The following is a 27,852-nucleotide window of genomic DNA, read 5'->3' on the forward strand; positions in this document are numbered from 1 at the left end:
TTACAAATACATAGAAACATTTATTATAATCCAATAAAAACCTGTGATGCCCAGTACTGGTTGCCCGCCCAACATTAATCCCCTCCTTCCTCCTTTCTAACAGACACCTAAACTTTTTCATATGGGGGTCTCATTTCATTTTCAACTCCAGAGGTAGATCTTCATTATTCTATTAAAATCAGGGTATGGTTCCCCTGGAGACTGTGATCAATATCACGGTTGGTGGATAGGCTTTTCCCCTTCCTTGCTGGATGTGATCAAGAAAGCATGTAGTTTGATCGTACTGGCTGCCACGTTCACTACCACAGAGATTCTACTACTTCAGATCACTGAAGATAGCCAAGGCCAACATCCTTAAGTCACTGAGTCCCGGAACCTGCAAAACCTCTGGATTTCCACCTATGTAAAATATTATGTTCCCTTATTTAAATTTAAATCACTTTGGGTCAGGGTTTTCTATCACCTGGTGTCAAAAGCATCCTAACTAATATAAAATACTTAAAAATATCTTCTGTGAGAAACAAGATTCTTTTTCCCATCCTTCACTCTGCAATAAAAAATGTAACACTCTTATTACCGAAAATAAAATCTCAGCACTGCTCACATCATATATCTTGCAAGTATCCACTACACATTGACAAGGTACTATTGGTTCCAGAGCTTAAAAATACTGTAAGTATCTCCTTCCTTAAGCAATATATTTCTATCTGAAAGGCACTCCCCTTTATGGCTTCCATATTGAAGTAGGCCCATAAAACATGTACCACGTTCAAAGTCATCCTGTCCTCCAGAGTAGATCTCTCTCCTCGGTGCTATCACTGTCCTTTGGTTTTATGTCCTTTCTGGCCCATGCTACTTTCTAGCTGTGTCATATTGCTTTAGGTACATCTCCTCTTCTCTATCAACAGATGAAGAGGATCACCCTAAAGAAAAGAAACATTATTTCCGTATCTTACACTGACACTTGTTCATCTTAGGTGCTCAAAACATGATGGTGTAGTGAATAAATGAACTAATGCTTTGGGGCCTGGAAAAAGGGCATACAATTCCTCCTTGAAACTCCAAAGGAAAATTAAGAAAATCGAAGACAGTAAAAACAAACAAGTAAAACCCAAAGACATGTATTTAGGTATCTAGATCCTTTGAAAACTAGTTGTCACATTAGCAAAATTACTAATATTAGCATTTCAAAAATACCAGGGAAAAAAAAGGCCTGCTACTATCACTTTCATTCAAAATTGAACTTTCATCACTTATCAGTGGAGAAAATATCTTCTCTTCAATTGTGAGTTGCCAGTTTAGGAAGATAAGAAAAAGAAATAAAAGTTATAGGGATTAGAATGGAAGAAATAATTTGTTGTTACTTACCAATGATGTGGTTTTCCACATGGAAAATCTAAAGAAAACTCTGTCCAAAGTATTAAAATTAATAAGGGCATTTAGCAAGATGGCTGGATACAGGATTAATATACAAAAGTTCATTGTAATTCTACATGCTAGTGTCAAAAAGTTAGAAAATACAACTTAAAATGCCTGTTCTTCATAAGTTAACATTAGTAACATAAAAAAACAAGTCATAAACTGCAGAGAGGATATTTTCCCTACCAGTAACTGCTAAAAAGATTACTTCCTAGAATACTTTTTTAACTCCAAAAAATCAAGTAACAGCCCAATAAAAAAATGAATGTTAAAATGAGGGGGTGAAAGTTTAAGCAGAAACAGAATAACTGGGTAACCTAAAAAAACTTCCTCCAAATCTAGTAATTATAAGGGGAAAACAGTTAAGTTAGGAATTCTGGCAGGTACTTCCTCAGCCAAGTGATCAAGGTTAACATCACCAGTAATACAAAGTGACATCATATACTTCCTGATATGACGCACATTGCCTCTGTGGTATCCTTCCCAGTAATGCCTAATCTGAATCTAATCATGAGAGAATGTTAGACAAAACCAAGTTGAGAAACATTTTCAAAATCACTGACCAGCACTCCTCGAAAGTTCCAAGGTCATGAAAGACAAGGCTGGCAAATTGTCACAAACTGGAACAACTACAATGTGACAACTAACTGAAATGTAGGACTCCAGATCAGTTTCTCAAATAAAAAGAGGGTATTAGTGGAAAAACTTGTAAGATCTGAATAAGTTCTATACTTTTACTTAATAGTATCATATCAAGGTTAATCTCTTGGTTTTCATAAATATTCTATGGTAATGTAAGATGTTAACATAAGGAGCGGCCGGCTAAAGGTATATAGGAAGTCTCTGTATCATTTAGCAATTTCTGAAAATTTACCTAAACAAAAACTTGACTGTGAAATAAAATGTAAAATTTATAAAAACATTTTCTAGAAAACATAATGACCATAAATATATGAAAAGATGCTCAATCTCATTAGTAATTGGGAAAATATAAATTATGGTCACAGATACTATTTTACACCCACTTGAATGGCAAAAATGGAAGAGTCTAACTATACCCAGTGTTGCTAAGAATGTGAAGCTACAGAAGCTCTCACATACTACCAGTAGGACTAAAAATAGGCACAGCCAGCCACTGTGCAAAGTGGTTTGGCTATAAAGTTGTAAAGCCTGGGACGCCTGGGTGGCTCAGTGGGTTAAGCCTCTGTCTTCGGCTCAGGTCATGATCTCAGGGTCCTGGGATCGAGTCCTGCTTTGGGCTCTCTACTCAGCAGGGAGCCTGCTCTTCTCTCTCTCTCTCTCTCTTTCTGTCTCTGCCTGCCTCTCCGTCTACTTATGACCTCTCTATCTCTGTTAAATAAATAAATAAAATCTTTAAAAACAATAAAGTTGTAAAGCTTTACATGCACATATGTGTGACGCGTTGATTTTTCCCTTAAGTAGAGTCTAGAGAAACTTTAGTTAGTAAGCTCTGGAATGTTCATAGGAGCATTATTTCTAATAGCAAAACCTTGGTTCAACCCAAATATCCATCTAGATAAATAAATTGTGGTATATTTCAGGAGATGGAAATATTATGAATTAAAATGAATGAAAAATATAAATAATAAAATATATATTTTAGAAGCAATTTTAAATGAAAAAAACAAGTCACAGAAGAATATATGTAGCATGGTATTCTTTGTAAGGTTGAAAACAAGCAAAACTAATACTTTTAGGGATAATAAATACAGATAAAGTATAAAGAAAAACATGTTTTGATTAGCATGTTTGAGAAAGTGGTTACCTCCTGGGGAAAAACTAGCGGTCAGGCTAGAGAGGAACACAGGGCGCTTTAACAATTTTGCAATCTAATTCTTAATCTAGGTGGTGAGTTCGTGGGTTGGTTTTATTATCAATATTCAAAAATTACATAAGTGTTACACTTTTATCTGGGAAATGTATTTTGCAATGAATGTTAGCAAATATTTAAAAAACAGTGTTTTAGACAAATATACATCAAACCCTTAATAGTGATTGTTTCTGGGGTGAAATTCTAGAAGTTTTTTTACTTTCAGTGGTACCTGTTTTAAAGAATTTTAATAGTAAATATATAATATGATTCCAAAAAAGTTAATTTTTTTTCTAATTTTGATAATACAATAAATAGTTTTGAGATAGAGAGCATTCCTCGTTAGAGAATTTGTAAGGATTACCACCTCAATATTTCTCACTCACCAGAGTTCCTCCACAAACACCATTCCCATTCACAATAAATGACATTACAACTGGGTCCTACTGTAGAATCAATGGGAACAGTGATGAAACAACATTCTTAACTTCTTATAGTTAATAGGTAGGGGTTGTGTGTATAAGCACACAAACATACATATGTATGTATGTTTGTGTGCTTATAAATATTTTATATGAATATGCATTAGGTCCAAGTAATATACAAGTGAAAAACTTATTGAAGGAAGCAACCAGCTACAGATACAAGAAATGATTATAAGAAAGTCCCTCAAGTTGGCCTCTTTGCCTTAAGAAAACAGAACACTTAACAGTCAACATTAGTGTTCTCAACCATCCATTCTCCTGTTTCCACCACATATTCTTACAGTTTTAGCCTTAAAATGAGGCCATCCACAGGAGGACAGACATACATTCTTGTAGTGATTAGCACTCAAATAAATGCTCTCATGCATACTGGTCCATGCTGGAAACTGCACGTGAACAGCTGCAGTGGTATCAGACCCTGCAGAAGCTGCATGGGGAGGGCAATCCATCACCAACTGCTCCTGGGGCCCAGAAGTTGTGTTAACATCACACAGCAAAGAATAAGTGTGGCAAATACAACATGCCTTTGGCTGCATATGTTATATATTATTTTCCATAATGAGGAGGACAGAACATGTTATTTTCCTTCTTTCTGCCTCATTATCATAACCTAGCAGGAAGCAGCAAGGAAGGAATGGGGATGTCAGGGAAAGTGGGCAGATCAGTGCAAACAGCAGCATGTGGAAAAGAAAAAAGGCTCAAAGATACTGCATGATTTTAGGGAAGGCCCTGAAGACAGATCCAATGTCAATGTGAAGGGAGCAAAAAAGGAGGACGAAAGCCTTTAAGGAGTATAAGAGAAGGCTGATGGTAGCTCGGGTCTCTCATACTTTGAGATAGCATTTTCAAGAAGATGCACGAGAATTTGTGGATGAAGCTGACAGCCAGGGAGGAAGTGTTCATGACTGCCCACAGCACAAGGGAAACAACAGTTTGGTAACCGAAGCCTGGCTCAGGACCATTCTCTTCCATCCCTCTGATTTTTTGCTCTGCTGTGACCAGAATGCTCTCAATGTTGAAGATGGAGCTTTTCCCAAAGCTGATCCTTAGAGGCCACCAGGTGGAGCCCAACAGTCACAAAAAAAGAGCCCCCTCCTCAGCCTGATTTGCTGTTTGTCCATCAGCCAGTGAAAGCCATACCCTTTAAAAAGGACTTATAAAGGGACACCTGGGTGGCTCAGTTGGTTAAGCAGCTGCCTTTGGCTCAGGTCATGATCCCAGCGTCCTGGGATTGAGTTCCACATCCTACTCCTTGCTCAGCAGGGAGCCTGCTTCTCCCTCTGCATCTGTCTGCCATTCTGTCTGCCTGTGCTTGCTCTCTCCTCCCCCCTCTCTCTGATAAATAAATAAAATCTTTTTTTTTTTTTTTTTAAAAAAAGGACTTATAAAGTCTAAGTTTCTTACAACTCAGCCTCTTCTACAGGAAAGTCTTCAGATAAGGGACAGACCCTTATAAGATGGAATATTCCTTTTGCAATGAGGGAAAGAGTGGAGAGAGCTATTTTTCAATTTGCTAATCTTATAGGCTATGCCTCAATAAAACTCATTTTCTCCTGTCAGTTTTTTCTACCAACCTAGTTACTATCTCATTTTCCTACTAAATACTACTTAATATAATTTAATGACCACCTCCCCAATTCATAACTACCTCATAAGAAATTCAGCATCTATCAAAACTGAATGGCGTGGTAAAAGCACAGTATTTGCTTCGATCAGTCAGTAAATTTTTCTAATGGTCCGATAACTGGCATCTGACAGGTCAAAGCTAGGAGATGAAGATACCAGAACAGACAACACTCCCCACCCCCACACCGACCAACCACTTCCTCCTCCACCACAAGCCTCATCAATCAGAACTTCCCTTCTCTTCATCTCACCCAGTCACTCTCTCCAGTGGAAGCTGTTCTCCTTTTCTCTCATTAAAATGAGCAGCACTGTGACCCCTTGTCTATTCCTCATTTCAACAGTCTCCCACTGAGCCTAGACAATCCCATGTTCAACTCAAAATTTCTCAATCCTGCTAGACTTGCACTGGCCTATTTATTTTTCCTCCTCCCCATCCCTTAAAGCTACCAAAGTTTGCTAGAGTAAATACTATGTCTATCTGCTCCAGATCAATTCACATTATGTAACTTCAGTTAGTCTAAAGTGTTGCCAAGACACACTATCACGTTCCCTACAGTAGCTCCTATAAAGCTTTCCCATTTTCTTCGGGAATTATCCTACAATATTCAAGAAGAAACCATGACAAATCTAGGAGAAAGTGACTATGATCTCTCTATGCTCATGACATCCTGGAAGCGGAAGGCTGTGACTGTACACTGTACTTCAGGATGGCAGATTTCACAAAGGTCTCAGAAAATATAGGCATGAATTCCACTGTAAGAGTTTCTAAAGGGAAACATGATTTAAGAGGGTTGGGAAGCTCTGAAAACCATAAATCTGATTACATAATTACAAGTCATTCCAGCGAGGAAGTCAATGTGGCTTTTTAAGTATCCCGAACAAGAGCTTTTTACTAAACAGAAGTACTAAATATGTTGTATGTCTAACAAACAGTAGTGATCCCTAAAAGCCAGCAAGGGTTCATTAAGAACCTTACCTTTAGGTTTCTGCTGGCATTACAGGACTAAGAGTCACACAAATGTGGCAGATAGGATGTATAGAGGTAACAAGGCTGAACTGAGATCTCTCATGACAGTGCTAAGAACAAGATGAAAACTAACTTTCTAACAACCAAAGGTCTCTGGGACTGTAATAGTCTTTGTTCTCCCCTTAGTGGGAGGCACCAAAGTGCCACTAAGGCTGCCAGAGAAGCAAGGTTTCCGTGGAAAGGGACACCAAGATGGATGGCCTCCTTAAGGCCATCTAACCAGGCAGCAAACGTTCACTGAGTATCCATGTCCTATAGGAACTCATGGCCAAGTAGATGACTTGTACAAGCAATTACAAGGCAAACAGGCCAGAGCTACAATAATGGTAGTATTACAAACTATGGGAGCACCCAGGAGGGAGGACTCAGGGAAGATTTTTCAAGTGGACAAGGGAGTTAAGTTTAAAAGTTGAGTATTTTACAAAATAAACAGCAGGGAGAAGAGAAACCCAAGGCTGGGAAAGCAAGCATAGTGTGCAAACGTCTGGAGCTATGAACACACACAGTCAGCTTGGGAAATGGCAAACGATGAGGCATAAGAGAAGGGAAAGGTAGGAGCTGAGGCCACTCGCAGTGCATCAGGATGAAACGCCATTGTGTCTCCCCAGCACTCAAGTCAGAGGCCTGCAAGTTCACCCGAGGTTCTGTCCTTCTCATTCATGCCCCATTTCTAATTGGTCATCATCTCTGGGAGAATTCACCTTCCTCATCCTCCCTGAATCTTTTCTTTTTTTTTTTTTTTTTTTTTTTTTTTTTTAAAGATTTTATTTATTTATTTGACAGAGAGAAATCACAAGTAGATGGAGAGGCAGGCAGAGAGAGAGAGAGGGAAGCAGGCTCTCCGCCGAGCAGAGAGCCCGATGCGGGACTCGATCCCAGGACCCTGAGATCATGACCCGAGCCGAAGGCAGCGGCTTAACCCACTGAGCCACCCAGGCGCCCCTCCCTGAATCTTTTCATCCCTTTTGCTTCCTTCACTGCAATTCATTTACTTCGGATTCTCCCCATCTCCTCTGTGCTAATACAATAGCCCGTTATGACTGTTTGCTTTCAGTCCCGTCCCCTCCTGTTCACTCCAGACTCTCCGTCCAAGTGATCTTTCAGCGAAGAGGCTTCCGTTCTCCCAGAAACAATCCTGGATTTCTCCCTTCACTCATGCCCTCTGGACTTACAGAAAACTACTTTATTCCTATGGAAGAACTTACAACATTTTGCTTCATACTACAGCTACAGTAAAGAGACGGGCCATTCAATCTGTCTGCTTTATCCATGCTCATTCCCAGAGACTCAAGTCCCACGGTCCCTGCTGACCAGGCAGTGGGCCGTGCAACCTTGGACCACTGCTTCTGGTTAAAATTACTGATCAGGGCAAATAACTGTCTCAGGCTAGACCAGTAAGATTTTCTACCCTAGAATTTCTGTATCATTACCTAGGCTTCAGTGTGTGACCTGCAGGGGACTGGCAGCGCCATTTTGTGGCCATGTACGCTTTTGAGCAGGTAAGCGGCTATGGTGCAGAGCGACATAGTCACAGAGCTCATGTGCAGAAAGTGGGACAGAAAAGATACCAGGTGGTGGCTGGACTTGTCAGGATCGTCAAGAGAGAGGCTGTGATTCTTCTGCCACCTTGTTGGTTCTGAGATCCTCATGAGGCCTACCTCCACTTCCTTTCCTGGGTTTTAAGAAAACCACCAGTTTCTTATATTAATTTCTACTTTTATTTAAATTAGCTCAAGTAGGACTCCATTTCTTGGAGTCAAATTAATCCTCTGACATTTACGTACAAGTCCTTCTGCATGAGGCTATAATTTCTTTGAATAGAGAAACCACACCATGTTTACCTATTTCTCACAATACAGCAGAGGGACTTACACATAGTTGATCAAGGCCTGTCTCATGAACTGAATTTAACTACAGAAGAAGTAAATGACCTTGGGTTTGAATCATTAGGAGCAATGACAAAGACAGATGAAGGTCAAAACTTTTTAAGAACAGAGTGGAGGGGCAGGGAAGAAACTCAGAAGGAAGCCACTTCAGCTAATCTCAGCTTTCGGGCAGAGTTTCTGGGCAAGCGGACCACAAACGCTCACAGCTCACACCCACAGCAAGCACTACCTTCGTGCTCCTGGTCCAGACCTGGCAAAGATGAGAGAGCAGGCCCAGGCAATCCTAGCCCAGGGTGTTCTGACTGGGAAACAGTAACCTCAGTGCCCAAAGATCAGTAACCGATAGCCAGAACAAAATGGCAAGGCGACCCCCACCAGGCTCAACAGTGGCAGCCCAGACCCCTCAGAAGAGGGACACCATCTGACAACCTCATCAGGAGAGCCTGCCACATTTTCTTTCTTCTTCAGATAAATTTTCTCTTCTTCACTAAGATCTTAAAAGGCATTATTTCCATAAATGACAACTTTTATTGTCTTTATACAAAGAAGGCAGAGCAAAACTTCATAGTGTTTTCCATCCAAGTATGAGAACTTCAAATATTTTTATTTTGAGAAGAACATGACTAATATATGGCCATTATTTTAGAATGTTCTTTTTTGCAACTATCCTTGCTGCTCAAAGACCTGAGTCCTTTTTCAACTGTTGTAATTTACCCGCAAGGAAAAGAGTTCTTGATGAAGTAATGGCACAGCTGTGAGAAAGGAACCTGTAAGACCATTCCAGCAATAAGAGAAACTCACATCCTGAAGATTTCTTGACTACACCCTTACAACTTGACGACTAAGGAAGCAGTCCAATCAACTATACACAATGGGATAAGGCAGATAAAAGACAAGGCTGGATTTCCTACTCTGACGTGAAAGTCTTCCATTTTTGCTGCCAAGCAGAGTGTGGCAAGCACAATCAACAGGGGCCAGGTGGCACAGCTGTTATCAGGCCTTTGGAGCTGATGGTGAGAAACTGGCAAGCCTCAGAAGACTATTTAGGACTCAAGGGGTTGACGTCACCTTTGGATAACGGGTTAGGTTTAAAAATGATGATACTGCAATCACTCCACTTGAGAGCAAAAAAAGAAAGCAGACTTGCTCCTGAGCGGCTCTGAGATCATATAAATCACACCAATCTTCACATCACTGAGAAACTGGCACAAGACAGTGTTTCTTAAACGGCACAAGGTATAACCCACAGATCTAGTTTGACTTATTTTGCCAGGCATGAGAGACTAGGTACTGAACAAATCCGATAAAAGCAGTGCATGGTGGCCATCCTTCTAGTGTGGGTTCCCAGAACCACCATTCCCACAACGGCCCATCCTGTACATGTCAGACAACCAGCAAGCAAGTCACCAAACTGGCTCAGAAATGTCAGAACAAACTTCTCTAGCTTGTACACCTTTGTTTTCATTTTGTGTGATGCATGAACCAGACACTATCCATCTTAAAGGGCTAAAAATACAGCTAAAACTTACTACTGCTTTTCTTTCAAAATGAATACAATTATAAGAAGAAAACAGATACAGCTTTTGATCAAACAGCTGGGGCCAGCAGTTTCTTCAGAGCGAAATGAAGCGGTTTATCCATGATGCTCTGTGACCACATCATCTATATTTAAGTTCAACTGGTTTCTGGCACCTTCTATAAAAACATGGTACCCTTTCCTACTTACAGTCAGGCAACTTAATTTTTAACACCATAAGTAAAACCTAGGAAGGATAGATACGAACAAAGTGCATCATTAAGATATACTTTCATATTTACATTTTGGCAAAATAATAAATTACATATGGTTGGCAGATAGTTGTTGCTGATGTATTATTATCTCAATGTTTGTGGAAAATTTCAAAATAAAAATGTTATACACCATACAATCACAGGGGTCCCTGAAGGTCTCCAAACATTTTTTGAACTGGTTGACTTTCACCTGCAAGACCTGGTCCCAGCCTTGAAGCTGCGGGAGGGGAAGCTTACCACCCATGGTGGCTGGAATTTTCCCAGCCACAAAGAAAAGATTCAACTTGAGATGAGAGGCTTTTTCTAAAGGGACTGACAAAGCCCCTGAAAGCAGAAAGGAGAGGAGACAGGGCAGAGGGGACTGGGGCTAATCGGAGGGTAGTCATGGGGAAGGCAAAGAGCCCTAAGACCAGCCTTCCTCTGTGCTCACCAACAGGGCAAGGACTGCGCTGTAACAGCAGTAGGTAGCTCTGAGGAAAGAATTATCTTCTAGTAATTTCCAGAACCTGAAGAGAGGGCCCAGCAGGATCCTCTAATGGATCCTGGAGTACCCAGAATGCTGAGGAGGTACTTGCCCTTTGTTAATGAGAAGCCCTGGCCAATGGTCCCAGGACCTGGAAGGCACCGGTCAGGTTGTTTTGCAAGAACAGCCCTTGACTAAGACAGCTGGGACCGCATGACCGCACTGGAATTGGTCACACCAGCTCCATAGTGACCAGCCCAGAACCGCATGTCCTGGCCCCAGTGTTCCCAAGATACAAAGCGGACACCCATTCTGACACTGGAGAACACATGCAGGACCTGAAAGCAGACATTGTTGTTCCCCCGCTGGATGTGAAACAGGCGTAGCAGAGAATTTATCCCGGGCAGTCTGGCCGGCATCATTCAGACACAAATCTCAATCTTACCACTATTTAGCAGCTCTGGCCACAAATCCTCCTCCTCAGGTCCAAGACCTGCTTTTTGCGACACCAGCTGAAGGAAGACACAAACTGGTCTGCAAGGGGGCCCCAGGCACCACTGACCTGTTCACCTCCACCACCCCCACACCGTGCTCCCTCATATTTATATTTTAAAGCACAGAGACTGGGGTCCCCTGGAATGCCTGGAATTTTGCATATTTTAACACTGGCATCTGAACGGAAGAGTCTGATTGTTCGATACAATAAATCCCTCACAGTTCACAGGTACAAACAAGGTTCATGACATAATGGGAAACAAGTAGAGACTCACAATGTGCTTATGTTTTATGTCCCAAATCAAAAACAAAAAGAGGTGATTGCCTGGCAATTCAAGGAGCCTACAGTTACCAAAGTGATAGCTAAGAACAATTTCTGAAAAACCAGGACCCAAATATGCCAAGTACCTATGTTTTAATAAAGAAATAATAATTAGAATATACAAAAGCGTTTACCAAAAGGCCACCTAAACTGAGCTCTGTGTGCACTCTGTGGTTTTTCTTGCCAGAGATCACCTACCCCAGGGCAAAATTGCTGTCCTCCTTCCAGTCCACGATGCGGCAGATGAACAGTGTGTTGGCATAATCTTGAGGCCGGGTCACAAAGTCCTGGGGACAGTCCTTGAGAGGCACATAAATTCTAGGCACTCGGTGGTCCGAGGGAGAAAACAGGGCGTATTTCCTAAACAGTTCACTGTTCTTATCAGCCAAGAGTTTGAGAAAGCCAGTTGCTGCCCGGGAATGTTTTTTCTCCAAGATGTAAACCACCTGAAAACACCAAAGATAGAGTCAAATGTTGCTCATCTACAGGGCTGGATAACAGTTGGGAGAAGTCAGCAAGATATTATTTGGTGAATGAGGTAGGCCCAGCAGTTTCTCTAGGTCCAAACGAAGGGCCTCTCAGTGATGCTCTGTGACTGAGTAATGCACATATTTTTAAAAATATTTCATTTACTTATTTGACAGAGAGAACATAAGCAGGGGGAGCAGCAGCAAGAGGGGGAGAAGCAGAAGGGGCAGAGAGCCTGATGCGGGCTCGATGTGAGGCTTGATCCCAGCATGCTGGGATGATAACCTGAGCCAAAGGCAGATGCTCACCAACTAACGCCACCCACGTGGCCCCCTAAGTGATGCATATTTAAGCTGCAACAACTTAAGTATCTAGCAAGCATATTTATCCAAGGCAAACCATGCAATACATGGACATATTACATGAAAGTGCTTTTATTTTTTATTTTTAAAAGGTTTTATTTATTTATTTGACAGAGAGATCACAAGTAGGCAGAGAGGCAGGCAGAGAAGGGGGTGGGAAGCAGGCTCCCTGCTGAGCAGAGAGCCCGATGCAGGGCTTGATCCCAGGACCCTGAGATCATGATCTGAGCTGAAGGCAGAGGCTTAACCCACTGAGCCACCCAGGCACCCATGAAACGGCTTTTATAACAAAGACCTGTGTCTTAAGGACGTATGTAAGACTCCAGCAGGAAGTACGGTTCCAAGTATTTGCCCTGCATTACATTTTTCTCACATGAAGAGTTGCTTTTTAAAAAACAATGTTATTAAATATAAATAAGGAATTGGTCTTTATTATGCCCTTAAAAGCTGGAACCTGGGGTGCCTGCGTGACTAGGGTGGGGCTCTAACTCTTGATTCCAGCTCAGGTCATGATCGCAGGGTTGTGAGATTGAGCCCCGTATCCGGCAACACACTGGGCGTGGAGCCTGCCTAACATTCTCTCTTTCCCTCCTCCCCACCCTCTACCCCTCAACCCCTGCCACCACTGCTCACCCTTTTTACCTCCTTCTCTTAAAAAAAAAAATATATATATATATATATATATATATATATATATAAAATAAAATAAATAAAAATAAAAAACAAAAAGGCTGGAAACCTTTTCACCTTCCTTCTTTCCAACATTAAAACCCATTCTCTCATTTTACCAGGCCAAGACCCAGACCACCACAGCACTACAAGGACATACTATTTCCACCAAGAGAGACACATTCTCGAAGAAAGTGAATCCCCTCAACCACCCTGGGAAGTTCTTCTCCCTGAACTATTCCCCTTTCCCACTGCAGACAGTCTGCACTCTGACCCTCTCACCGAAATTACTTGCCAGCATTCCACTCTGACCACTGAGCAAAGGTCCAGACTGCTGGTGAGCTGGCTGCCACTCTTGTTCATGTCTCTGACTCCATGTGGGGCCTCAGTCTGTCTGCCAAGAGCCTCCAACCAGGCAGCTTGCCTCTCCTCTGCCCCAGGGACACCTGGTTGCTACCCCACAGGACATCTGTCCTCTCTGCAAATCTCAATCTCAGTGAGAGGTTCTACGTTCTCCTGACCCTTCCTTCCTCCTTGGAAAACACCACTGTTTTGAACAAGCTTCCATGTCCTCTGTACAGGAATCCTTGACTGCGTCCTCATGTGTGTTTGTCTGTCCCAGGCCTTTTGGACAGAAGCTGCTTCTTCTCCACGCTCAGCCCCTTATTTTCCTGTACTGTCACATCCAGACCATACTCTTCCCACCTCGTGTGTATGCCTGCAACCTTTCATGGTTCAGGCTGTCCCCTTCTTGCTACTGTCACCCACGGACCTCCTAGTTACTCTGCAGTACCTGGCTTACACTTCCCAGTGAATGACTCAGCCACTGTCTTGCCCTCACAGTCCCCATACCTCCTCAGTACCAGTGGCCCTCACTTCCGTTCCATTTTGGCAATTCATCCTCATGGCCACCACTCAGCATCCTTAGATCTAATCCCAATCATCTCAGACTGACCCATTGTCCAGGTCCCCTACTCTCCTGGTCCCCACTCCACGGTTTCTTCACCACATCAAGCCTACTGGCGCCTTGACCGCAGCCTGCTTTCTGTGTCTGTTTGCTACTTCTTCAGCCTGAATCCTTTCCTACCTCTGAGGGACATCATCTTCCAGCACTTCTAGTCCTTTCATCTCTGTCATCAAATGCCTCACCTCTCTTCCCCTTCCACTGCACCCACCCTAAAAAATCCTCAATTCTGGGACAGTTTGGCCACTGCTAATCTCCAACCCCAAACACAAGCTATGGAGTCCATCAGAAGAGAATTACAGGGGCACCTGGGTGGCTCAGTGGGTTAAGCCTCTGCCTTTGGCTCAGATCATGATCTCAGGGTCCTGGGATAGAGCCCCACATCAGGCTCTCTGCTTGCCTCTCTGACTACCTGTGATCTCTCTCTCTGTCAAATAAATAAATAAAATCTTTAAAAAAAGAAAGAGGAGAATTCCAATGATGCAGATAGAAGATGGACACCATTCTACACACATTCATGTTATACAATCATTGCTCCAACCTCAAAATCTCTCAGGTATTTTTAACCTGCTCCCAGTCAGCAGTCTATAAGCCCCACTCTCCTGATGCTCCCCTCCTTCTAGGACTCCAGTGGTCTGAATGCTGAATCTACCTTACAGTCCCACAACTTCCTGAAGCTCTGTTCACTGTTTCTAGTCTATTTTCTTTCTGTTCAGCGGGGTAAATTCGACTGATCTCTTCTCAAGGTAACTAATTCTATGCTGAGTCACCTTTACTACTGAGCCTATCCTCTGAGTATTTTATTTCTGTTCCTGCGTTTTTTAGTCCTGAAATTTACACTTGGTTCTTTTTTTTTTTTTTTTTAAATAACCTCTATTTCTTTCCAAGATTTTCTAATTTCTCATTTGTTTTGAGTTTTTCATCGCTTGTTGAAGCGTATTTATGATGGCTGATTTCAAGTCACCTGCACCGTCTTGGTGTCAGCATCAGTTAGTTGTCTCTCCTCACTCAGGTGAGGATGTCCTGGTTTTTGGTATAATGAATGATTTTCTACTGTACCTGGACCTTTTGACTATTATGTTGGGAGATGCAAGGTCTTACTGAAATGTTTTTTTTTAGAAGGCAGGTCACCCTGTCTTGTTTTAGCACAGAGACCCTGAACTACTTTTGTGGGCTCTAGTTCCAATGACAACTTCATCAGCAAAGACTGCACAGTAGCATTTTGATGTCTGGCTGACATGGAACCACTGGGGCTCCAGCCGCTCTCTGCCGGTACTGCCTGAGGGGGTGAGAAGAACTTCCTCAGGGCTAGCCACCTGGTCTCTCCAGTACGGATCAGGAACAGACTCACGTCCATGTAGGGACAAAGAAACTTCCCATCCAGGTTGTTAGTTGTGGTAGGACCCTGCTGCTGCCTGTGTGCCGAGGGTCTCTGGCTGGGAAAGCAGGGTCTCAGACTCATGAGGAAAAAGGTCTCCTGGACCATATACCTGTTGGGGGAGGATCCTCCTTACTGGTGTTCCCCTGTCATCTCCTACTTCTGGGGGAGGAGGGAGGAGTCCCTAACTGACTTGCCTTCCTCTCTTCACCCTTCGGAATTCTCCCTCCTGTTATTTTCCAGGGTTTATAGCTGTACTACCAGGAAAGAGCAAGGAGAAACGAGTCTATGCCCTCTTGTCTGAACTAGAAGTCCTTGCTTTTTGTTTTAATATCTGACAGCATGAGAAGTGTATGAAGTAGCTTGACATCACCTGTGATTCCTACATTAGTTGGAGAAATGACTTGGCCACAGTGCAAGTTTTGTATACAAGTGCTGCATTGCCTTGCAATTTTTTACTGAATTCACTAAGAAGTTATCAAACCCAATCAACCAACCCAGCAAGAGAGAGAGTACCATTGAGAGGGCAGCAGCAAACTGCAGAACACAAGTTCCATCTAAGAGGGGGGCCTATACTCAGCTCGGACTAAAGTCATTGAAGAATGTGGCCCAGTGTTGTCAGATGTTTTGTTTCATCAAGAGAAGCCAGAAGTCTCTCACTCTCTCTCTTTTTTTAGTAAACTACTTAGTCAAAATTTTTAAATGCTGCACAAGTCATACAAAACACAAGTTTTTTAAGCCAGATCTAGCCCACAGGCTTTCCATTCATTACAATCTTCTATACCTAGCATGTTGCCTGGTATATGGGTATATGGGTATATGCTTATTAAAATAATTGGTAGTCAGTTGAGGATAACATAAATGTAATATAATTCAGAAATTCCACGTGTCAATCTGTAAGAGGTGCTAGACTGAGGGGCAACACTACCACTGCAAGTCGAACACACTGAAGGGGGAGTCTGTGGCAGAGAAAGATTCCTGCTTATTACCACCCACTGAACCACTTCTTCTACCACAAGCTATCTGCACAGCTAGGGTCAGCCATGTTTGATCCCATATCTGAATATGCCACTAGCATATATAACTGAAAAATAAAACTGAACTATGCAAAACAACAGACAGGACACAAAAGCAGGTTTTTTGTGTCTACAATAATTAAATTAAATACTTGGGGGAAAACTAAAAAGGGCATTAAAAACTTACTTTTGAATTCGATGTGGACATGACAACAATAAAAAAACCTGAAGCAAAAAACTAAGAATATAGAAGGCATCTACATTTGTACTGTTTCACATCATGCCTAAATTCTCACTCCACTTTACATAACCTGAACTGGAAATCAAAGACATCATGTTAGGGGAAACTGGGCGGCTTAGTCCTTAAGTGTCTGCCTTCGGCTCGGGTCATAATCCCAGGGTCCTGGGATTGAGCCCCACATCAGGCTCCCTGCTTGGCAGGAAGCCTGCTTCTCCCTCTCTCACTTCCCCTGCTTGTGTTCCCTCTCTCTCTGTGTTTCTCTCTGTCAAATAAATAAATAAAATCTTAAAAAAAAAAAAAAAGACATCACACTGTGAGAGTGGTTTAAGCAGAAAAAGATAATGCAGAACTTCAGTAAACATACCTACACACAAAGGAAAGTCTGTGGACCTTCATCCAAACACAGGCAAATCAACATATATGTATCCCTTTAAAGTTATACAAAATATTAGCTTTTTATGATTCCTTGCTCCCACTGAATTGCATGAGACACCTCTGACAGGTAGCTCAGGTGACAGTCATTTGGACATATGCAGAAAATCTGTGGGCAATGACCTTTGCTGATCTTTGCAGGGACTTCTCCGGTAAAGCTCTTGGGTCCTGTGACGAGGAGGTGCTCTCATCTTTTGTAACGGGAGCATCAGCATCCTCTTTTCCTAAAGTAAGAAGAGAGAGGAAAAAGAGAGAAGAGGAATCAGTTAGATGCCTATGTAGTAGGCATACAGACTCACAGGATTTTTTTTTTTTTTTTTTTTTTTTTAGAGAGAGAGAGAGAGAGAGAGAGAGCGCACATGCAAGTGTGCGAGCGTGAGTGGGGGGAGGGGCCGAGGGAAAGACTCTTCCGAGCAGACTCCTTCCTGGCTGAGCAGGGAACCAATGTGGGTCTCAGTGTCCTGACCCAGGAGATCCTGACCTGAGCCGAAACCAAGAGTCAGACTGAGCCACCCAGGCGCCAGGTGGGATTTTAAATTCGGAGCACCATTTATTTATCCTAAACTACTCACTTTACAGAAAAGGAAACCCTAGCCCACAGTAGTCAGGAGACTCAGCTAAGGTCAATCACATCACCAACTTGCAAGAATGTGCTTACACTCAGGTGCCCACATTTGAGCTATTTAACGTTATTCAAATGCTAAGCATCATATAAGTGGAGATATGGAACCACACTGAACTGAGCTAAATGGGTTAGGCATCAAATGGCAAACATACTAGATATGAAATACTGCCCCAGCCCACAATGAAGAAGAGAGATAGGTTAATTTATTAAGCACATCTGCTGAAATCAAAATAAATGTTAACTTTTAAAAGTACTTTGGTACCAGCCATAACAAACAAAATGGGGGAAAATAGATTATATTTATTAAATAAATAAATAAAAAGGCCAACCCTGATTTTCCTGGCTTTTCTTAGTGACATTATATAAAGAGTATTAAAGTCTTTAAATGTTTAATTTCCTTTCTTAAGAAACTTATAAAATGCACATTCACCCAAGAAACTGAAACCACATCTCCCTAATAAAGAGGGAAGTTAGGCTCTGTACCAGAAGTATTAAAACCACTCTGAACAAATGCAGCAAATTACACACTTCTGAACATTTAGTATTTTGTATTTTCATATTTTAACTTTAGAGCTCCCCAACAAAATAGTCTTATCCAACTATACTGGAGTTTCTGCATTTTAGGGGTCACAGCGCATTCATGTGGGCTCCACTCCAGATAGCTAAGAGAGACTTGTATTTATCATTTAGACATTACCAAGGCCAAAATAAATAAATAAATCCTTTTCAGGACTGGCTGTCTCTTAGCCAAAGCTCAGCTTTAAGGCCAAGTTTTACCATTCTGGGCGTACTCTGGAAACACTGGCATGATCTGACCTACTGGGGTTTAAGAATGATCAACTGTTTGCTTTTCCATCTATATTGAAATATGCCTACCATAGTGCCCACTGAAAGCAGAATTCTCACTGTTTTCCCAAAAGAAAAAACAAATGAGAACTTTCCCATTGTTGATCACCCTGTCCATCAGATGATATCCACAGTTCAGGATTTTAGACCATAGTTCAGGATTCTAAAGTCATTAGATGCTTCCTGAACCACATCTTTTATACTCCTGGGGAGGAAAAAAACCCACACAAATTTTGATCTGCTCCATAACGTATCTTGCCAGTGTGCTCCACAGAACAAGGTCATTCAGGAAAGATTAGGAGGCTGGAAATACCATGAACCAGCACATTCTACCTAGATACCTGCTATCTGAACTTTAAGTCTCAAGAGTTGGCAATCAAGGGGGTTTTCTAAGGCATCCCAAATCCTGGGCATGCAACCTTCTATCACAGTCACTGATGGTTCCAACTTAAAATGACTATTGCTTTAGACTCCACCCCAACAACAGGCAAGTCTTCTGTTCCAAAGGTTATGCCAGGTTGCATCCAAAGAAAGAGGGGTAGCCAAGGAAGCGAGCCCAACTGTGATTTTCCAATATCACACCTACAGATAACCTTTCCAGGTTCTGAGTTCATATACCCTGACAGAAACAAAGCTTTGTTCAAAGATGCATTCCAACAAATCAAACTGAAGCTTTCAGCCCTGCAGGTGAGCATCAGAGATACGTTCAACAAATGTGAGGAAACGCAATTAGAGGTTAGAAAGGTGAACCACCTTCATAAGTTTCCAACAACTACGTCTCCCTACCCTAACAGCAAAGTTGTCAGGTTAATGAGAGATCTGACACACTGTTTAATCATGAGATCCTTCATTTATTCATTTATTCCATGTCTATTTATTGAGCAATGCACATTAAGGATTCAGTGAATGAAAGAAATATGGTTCCAGCCCTTAGAGAACATATACTTTAATGCGCAAGTGATACTCAATAAATAACCACTCAATCAATAAATTGTGATGAAGGCGAAGAAGGAAAGAACAGTTTCAAGGAGGAAGAGTTCTGTCAATATACAATTTAGATTAAGAGGTCAGGAAAAGAGGCCCTACATGGAAGTGACATTTAAGCTGACACCGCAGGATGGTGTGTTCAGGAGTAAAGAAAGGGACAGAAGACCCCAGGTGGGAAAAGTACTGGGAAGGGACAGAGGTGGCAGGTGCCTGGCACAAACAAGGAACAGAAAGAAAACCAGGTAGCTGGTGCATAGTGAGCCTCAGAACAGGCATGGCAGGGATGAGGGTGAGCGGTAACAGGAGTCAAGTCAGCTGGTGTCTTCTAGGATTGACGCGTCCTAAACTGGAACCTGGATACACCGGGAAGCTGGCAAGGATTTGTGCATGAAAGTCATACTGCCCAAGGGCAGGTTCAAGCAGGCTGAGAGCAGAGGCAGGGAGGCCAGCGAAGAGCTACTGGAGCAATCCAGACACGTGAGGATGGTGCTACGATGGAGGCACTGTAGGGAATGAAAAGGATCAACCTCAGACACATTGTACACTTGAACAAAGAGATTTTGATGGTGATCAGACAGGAAACCCTACAGATCATTAACTATGAGAAGTGAAGGGTGATGTCCAGCTTTCTGACACCTGCAGCTAGGTCGATAGAAGTATCATTATTGGCATAGGAGAGACTAGAGGAGGAGGTGGAAAACACGAGTTCTACTTCTGAGGTGTTCCTCTTTGAGGCCACCTATGAAACCTTCAAATGATGACGCTGAATAAGCAGTTCAATATAAAGGTCTGAAACTCGAAGAGAAGTCTAGGCTGTGGCTTTAAACACAGTCTGTAGGCTGAGTCCTTCCATTTCTGTATTTTCCAGGCCAAGCTGGAGAGAAGAGATTCAAACCCAAGTGTGTTCAACTATTAAGTTCAGAAAGCTCTTCTTCCACTGCTATCTGGCTCCAGGAATTAGTGTTATGTTGTCACTGTTAAGGAGATAAAAAAAAAAACTGCCCTGAGGGAGTGATCTGGGCTTGAAGGATGTATGAATGTGAGACAGATGAGAAAGTGAAAGGACACTGTAGGTAAGGCCCAGAGCTATGAAAAGGCCACAGGGTAAAGGACTAGCAAGAGATTTACTGTAGCCACTAACAACCTGAAGATACAAGGGTTGGGAGAAAAGGCTCTGGGGTGCGGAGAGGAACGAGGATGGCAGAAAGGTCCTGCAGCAGACACTCTGGTTACTGCCCAAGATCTAGTCTCTTCTTTCCTGGCAACAAGGACTCCAATTTCAGCTGGGGAAACATAGTTAAAAGACTACATTTTTCAGCTTTCCTGCAACTTAGTGTAGCCTATATGTCTAAGTTTTAGCCAGCAAAATGCAGGTGAAGGTGTTGTAAGTGACCTCTGGGAAGTGTCTTTAAAAGACGGAGGCCCAGCCTTCCCTCTTTCTTCCTTCTTACTGGTTGGAATTGGATGTGACAGCTGGACCTCAAGTACTTATCTTGGTCCCAGAGGCTGCAGGACAAGGGTACTTTCTACACCAGAGAGCAGCACAACAGAATGGGCTTAAGACTGTGGAACTACCCTCTGAGCCCTGGCCCGCCTACCTCTGGTCCTCTTTTATATAACATAGAAATAGGTTTCTTTCTTACTTAAGTCATTGATATTTTATGATTTAACTCCATTCTCAGCAGAACATACTTTCTAACATAAGATCTACACCATGAACTGACAAGCCTGGACACTATCCTATTAAGCATTTTGATGGTAAGGGACATATGCGTCTCAGGGCTATGAGTTTGGAAGCAATGCCGAATGAAGATCTTAGAAAGCTGGGAGCGGGGCTGCTGTCGAGCTGAGACACAATCAGAATCTGAATTAGATAGTGGCAGTGAGAGCAAAGAGAGACGAAATTGGAGAGACATGTCTGAGAAGAATGATGCTAAGTATATTTCCATCACAATGGATGACTTAGTATATGAAAAATGGGCTTATATTAAAGGAGCTTTTGATTGAATATCAGGAAAAATGGCTTGACAAAGCACTAAAACTCTATGATGAAATTACTAGAACAGGGCAGGCTGGAAGTCCTCACAAGGGTGGAGGGTTATGCGTCCCCACAGCCTTTGGTTTTGCCATAGTGAAGGCAGAGATTGCCCATGCACTCTGTGGTCCCTTCTAGTTCAAGAGATTCTAGAAACTAGTGACTACCAAAATTCTTCATCTAAAAGAGAGAATTTTCTAGGAAATAGATAAACTACTAATACAGGCAACTACTCATTATATCCCCCAGCACATACTCTAGGAAGGAACGTCGAGTGAAATCCTAATCTCTTTCTACAGATTGTCTAAAACTTCTATTTTAAACATTTAAAAAGTAAAATGCCATGGTTTGGTAGGGTTGGTATGGCCACTTACATCTATCAAGTGCAAACCTAATACCTGATTCTGGTAAGAAAAATGATTCTGGGGGCACCTAGATGGCTCAGTCAGTGAAGCATCAGACTTCAGCTCAGGTTATGATCTCAGGGTCCTGGGATGGAACCCAGGGTGGGGCTCCTCACTCAGCAAGGAGTCTGCTTGTCTCTGTCTCCTCTCCCTCTGCCCCTCTCCCCACTGATGCTCTGTTTCTCTCTCAAATAAATAAAATCTTTTAAAAAAAATTACCTTGATTTGGTCCTCTCATATATAAACAACAGACTAACAAGTCTGATGATTCTTAACACTTCACAAGTGCATCAAAAGGTCTTCAGATGATTTGACTGTGATGCCAAGTGGGGGTAATGTGAAGAAAAAGGCAAGGAATTGGGCAAAAGGAGTTTTAATCTATCCAGTTAAACAAATGACATCCCAGAAAGGGTGAGGAACATGTGCAAAGGCACACAATTAAGAATAAATGGGAGAAGGAGGAAGGTTCAATGTTCAAATAAGCTGAAGAGACCAGGCATGAAAGGCCTTATATGACATGCTGAAGAGCATGTATTTTATATTATAGGAACAGAAAGCTATTGAAAATTTTGAGAATGCCATGATCAGAATCATATTTGGTGAAAGGTCAGTCTGTTGCTCCTATGAAGAGAATCTTTTTCTCTAGCTGGTTTAATGATTTTCTCTTGGCTTTTGATTTACATCTTGATGCACTTAAGTTAGGATTTTTTAAAAATTTTACTTGCAATCATTAGTCATCTTAAATCTGTGGTTTGGTATCTCAGCTGTTATGGAAAATTTCAGCCAGTACCCTTAAATTTCATTTTGCTTATTTTTCACTCATCTCCTTCTAAGACTTTAACTTATTTAGACCCTTCTCCTCTGTGTTTTCTATTTGTCTATCCATGTTATACTCTGGATAATTTTTTTTTTTTACTGTCTCCTAGTTTGTTAATTTTTTTTTTTTTAGCTTTATCCAATCTTCTATTAAATTCACCCACTGAGGCATTCTTCTTTAAAATCTGCCATCAAATATACTACATTTTTCCTCATCCACTGAGTTAATTTCATTAAAGTTATGCTTATTTTTAGAATTTTTATTTGGTTCCTTTTCCACTTTGCTTTGTCACATATCGTAGTTTCCTACTCTTTGCAGATATGTTCAAGCTTATCTTTTATTTCTTTAAACACAGTAGTTGTTTACAGATTCCAGGATCTGATGACATGTATGAAGGGCTGCTTCTATTGCATGTGGTTGTTGATGGTTCTTGCAACTGCAATATGGTTTCCTTCGGTGCCTGGTTATATTTACATGCTCATCACTGAATAATTTGAGGCCTGGGTTGAAGAAACCTTCCTTTGGAAAGGATTTCCACTTGGTTTTGCCTGGTGCCTGGAGGAATACCAGCCCTTAAGCCAATTCAAGACTTGAGATTCCTTGGTTGACCCAGTCAGCTTGAAGCTGGGCTGTAATTCCAAGTGAGCTCACCCACATGGCAGAGCCCTTTGGAGTCCCAGCTTCTTGTGAGACCCCAGCTACTTTATTTCTGTCCCCCATTACTGCTGGTAAAATCTGCAACATTGCCTGCTCTTTAATGATCAAAGTTTGGGGTCTTTTTTTTTTTTTACTTTATGCAAATATTTTTAGTTGTTTTAGCAGGCAGAACTGTGTTTGAATAATAGCCCACCATTACTAGTAACAGAAAGTCCCCAAGATTTATATTTTACAAATATTTTTCAGGTGGCACTGTAGAGCATAGTTAGGGAAAGTGACAGGGTGAGAACAGGGGAGGGGACAATTGTGACCTGTGCAGGAAACACAACAGGCAATAGTAAGGAAGATAGTAGGAGATAGTAAGGAAGCCACTATGATAATGCCCAATGTTATATAAGGCAAAAGCACAAGGGACAGAGAGAAGAAGCAGGTACTCTCACATTTATTTTTCTCAGCAACCCCATGAAGGAAGTATTACTGTTTTGATTTTTAGAGAATAGCCATCAGCCATTCAAAGAGGCAAAGGAACTTATCCAAGGAGGTGTTTGGTAGAGGGGGTGTCAGAACCCAGCACGACTCCAAGTCCAACCACCACAGTATGATAAGATCTGGAAGAAAGACAGGTATGTGTGGGTGGGTTCCAATGAGGAGGAAAGGGTTGCCAAAAATTTTATAATTCAGTTATAGACATTGAAAATTTTTAAATTTTACAAGATGGCAAGTAATAAATAGCTCTCAATACAATTTCACTGCTTCCACCCATAGGAAAGATAAGAGTAGTTAAACGCATGAGCTTTGAAGTCACAAGACCTAAATTCAAACCTCTGTCCTGTGACCTTGAATTATGTGATTTTGACACAAGTTATTCCTTCCCTGTGAATTTCCTCCCCAGTAAATCTGGAATAGTTTACATGATTTATGTTTACAGGGAGTACCCTGGCACAAAGTACAATAACCAAAACTCTTAGATACTCTTAATATTGTTGTTGATATAATTATCATTATCATTATTATCATTATTGGCTCTTACAGTGAGTTTTGAGGGAATACAAGCTTGTCATCCTGGGCACAACTGACTAGACATGGTTGGTGTTCAGGGCAATGGTAACATTATAAAATGGGTCACATTTCCTCCTCTGTAAAATGTACCAATCTTATAGGGTTAAGAAAAATTAAATGGAGTTAATGTGTGTAAAAGGAGGCACTCAATGACTGCTATATAATGTATATTTAAAGTATTCATTACTTTTCCGAATGCTTGGTGCCTTCTGTGTGAAGTAAGGAGAAACAAGAGCTGGTGCGAGAGAGGCAGGCAGAGGCCAGGTCAACGTCAGGAAGTCTGAATTTACTCCAAAGGCAATGCAGAGCTATAGAATAAAGTAGGCAGGAGACTAACAGGACTTGTGCTTTAAGAAGCTCACACTGGCTGTGTTCAAAGAGAAGTCAGACAGGAGACAGAAAAGCCACTTAGAGGGGTGCCTGGCTGGCTCGGTCAGTTAAGTGTCTGCCTTCAGCCCAGGTCGTGACCCCAGGGTTCTGGGATGGAGCCCCACAATGGGCTGCCTGCTTAGCATGGAGTCTGCTTCTCCCTCTCCCTCTGCCTCTCCCCACTGCTCATTCTCTCTCTCTCAAATAATAAAATCTATAAAAAAAGAAAAAAAGAAAGAAAAGCCAGTTAGCTTTTAATGCTAGAATCACACTAGAGAGGTAGTTAAAAGGCTAGACTGACAAGATTATGTGAATGCTAAGTGAAGGGAAAAGAGGGAGGTCATAGGAGAGAGTAAGGAATAGGGAAAACCAGCATCAATTCCTTAAATAGAAGTTCTCAGAGTTCTGTGACCAGCAGCAACAGCATCACCTGGGAACTCCCAGAAGTGCAAGTTCTCAGGACCTACCCCCAGATGGAGGGATTCAGGACTTCTGGTGGGATGGGGCCCAGCAGTCTGCTGGAACAAGCTTCCCAGGGGGTTCTGATTCTGACTCACATTAAAGACAAATGGGCAGTGAGCCACCACAGGAAGAGCATCTCCAGGCAACCAGGAAGCGATCTAAGTTCTAGTAGGACTTGGTAAGTCTGAGGTGATCTGATGCTTAAGAGAGAAGTCTGGGCTAGAGACGGAAATGACGGTGTCACCTGTGTACAGAGGACAAATGGATGAGTGGACTGGCCTCCTCAGAGAAGGTTTCGAATTAGAAGAGTCAAAGCAGGGAAAAACACCAATATTTAAGAAAGCAGAAGCAGAAAAGCCTACAAGGAAACTGAGGTGCAGTTGGGAAAGTAGGAGAAAAATCAGGCTAACGTGGTGTGAGTCAACCAAAACAAACAAACAAAAACAAAAACCAAAGAACCAAACAAACCAAAAAACTACAAAACAAGCATTTCAACATGGTCAGCAGGGTGGCCCTAGCAATAACAAGGTCACAGGCAACCCTTTTGAAGACTCATTTGAAAGAAGGAAACCCAGTGAATTCCGAATGCAACGCGCGGGGTACGGAATGAAAGGTAAGCGGAGGAAACGAGGGTGTGGACTAGGCTCCGGAAGTCTGACTAGGCAGGACTGGAATAATACAGGGTGGTAGCTGGAGGGGTACAGAGAATTCACGACCTGGTGGTTGTTATTTTATTTTTTTAAGATAAGGGAGCCTCAGTCATGGTTAATTGCTGATGGGAAAGAACCACTACAGGAGGTGTGGTTGAAGACAGCACAATGAGGACTGGGAGGGGGCCCTGGGAAGGAAGGGATGGTATCAGAAGCCGGGGGTAAAGATTAGCCTCGCGCAGAAGGACAGAGATGCCACTTTCTCTGTAGGAAAACAAATTAGGGAGGGGATGAGTCTAGGCATAAGTCGTTTGTGAACGTGGTGGCTGAAAGTTGAGGGGGACCATAGCGGGGGGGGGGGGGGGGTAGAGCAGCTTTTCTCGGAAACCTATAAACTCATCTGTTGAGAAGTGCTAGAGGAGGATACCCAATACATTCCAAGCTGGGAAACACAATTCCGGGGAGGATCAAATGCGAGTGGCATCTCCAAACAGTGGCCCTAAACATGCCAGGCACTGTGCTCTGTGCATTCAAAATAAAACTACTAACTAGTTATTAAGCACCTACTGCACATGTATGGCACTGTGTTACATGATTTATATACAAAACCACATTTTATATTCTCCAGTAATCCAATGAGGTAGGCAGGTATTATCATGCCAATTACCCAATTAGAGAGATAGGAGAAATGAGGCTTACAAAGATCAAGTAACAGGCTTGCCATAGGTGCCAGCCTCATGTATGCGGGCCCCTCATGCCCTTCCCATGATGCCACACAGCCTTCAGGATCCTAACAGGTTTGATGAAGTGAGAATGGAAAAGAAAACAGGATTTCTGAGAGATCTGGCTGAGTGATAAGATAATGAGAGAAGGCAATCACTCTGTTTGAGGCAATTTTAAGTTTGGGATGACAATGGGATACAAGTATGATAATGTCCTCTACGCAGGCTGGAGATAAGGCTCTACATCTCCGGGCAGAGGTTGGGAACATCAGTTAGATAACAATGTCTGAGAGTAGACAGATGGGTAGAAACTGGGGAAAGAAGGACATGACATATTAAGAGAAAAGGATGAATAAAGGGATGAAAGGAGTTAATACTCAAGCAGTAAGAGGAAAAATCCCTTTGCTATCAATTTTTTATATTGTTCTAATCTGCATACTCATTGTAGCAGGTTTGGCCACCCTCCTCACCAGGCTGACCATGCAGAGATGCCTTCAGGTTCCTGATTTGAAGCCGAAACCTAGATAGTGTAGCTTTCAGGCCCAAACTTGAGTTTCTCACAGAGTCATCTTCTCAGATGGGGCTCTGCACTGATTCCCATTCCCAGCTGTTAACTGTATTAATTACATCATCAACACTCTCCTACTTTACTTGCACTCTCTGCTCCAAATCTTTCTCTTGCCCAGGAGAAACCACTTTTAAATTTCTCTCTACTAAAGCTTTAATTGGCTTTTAGCCTCATGGCTCCCCAAAGACCCAAAATGTAGGCACATAATGTAGCTGGCTTTAACTTACTAATTCTGCATCTTTCCCAGCAGATGGATGATTCCTCCAAGTTTAAGTTGACTTTCATCAGAGTTTTTCTTAAAGGGGACAACCTTTAAATCTTAATATGATGTGATTATTTCAACACCAGAATACAGTGTTTACTAAAATCAAACCAGTGTTTCTTTACCAGACTTCTCAAGACTAACTATCCATCAAAACTTCAAAAAATGGAAAACCAAAGCTGGCAGCACCACAATTCCAGACTTCAAGCTCTATTACAAAGCTGTAATCATCAAGACAGTTTAGTACTGGCACAAAAACAGACACATAGATCAATGGAACAGAATAGAGCCCAGAAATGGACCCTCAAGTCCATGGCCAACTAATCTTCGACAAAGCAGGAAAGAATGTCCAATGGAAAAAAATCAGTCTCTTCAACAAATAGTGTTGGGAAAATTGGACAGCCACATGCAGAAGAATGAAACTGGACCATTTCCTTACACTATACACAAAAATAGACAAAAATGGATGAAAGACCTCAGTGTGAGGCAGGAATCCATCAACATCCTTGAGGAG

General features: G+C 42.1%; 1 protein-coding gene across 2 annotated transcripts in view; it reads right to left on the reverse strand.

The window, feature by feature from the left end:
• The window catches only part of DIS3L2 (DIS3 like 3'-5' exoribonuclease 2), a 366,764-nt gene that overhangs the window by 181,945 nt on the left and 156,967 nt on the right, over positions 1-27,852 (reverse strand). For both annotated transcript variants that reach the window (XM_059167711.1, XM_059167710.1), the window contains exons 7-8: positions 16,999-17,099; positions 11,544-11,791 (exon numbers count right to left, since the gene is read on the reverse strand). In XM_059167711.1, coding sequence (XP_059023694.1) covers positions 11,544-11,791; positions 16,999-17,099 — 349 coding nt within the window. The remainder of the gene's footprint in view (positions 1-11,543; positions 11,792-16,998; positions 17,100-27,852) is intronic.

Source organism: Mustela lutreola, chromosome 3 (assembly GCF_030435805.1).
Source record: "Mustela lutreola isolate mMusLut2 chromosome 3, mMusLut2.pri, whole genome shotgun sequence".
NCBI lineage: Eukaryota > Metazoa > Chordata > Mammalia > Carnivora > Mustelidae > Mustela > Mustela lutreola.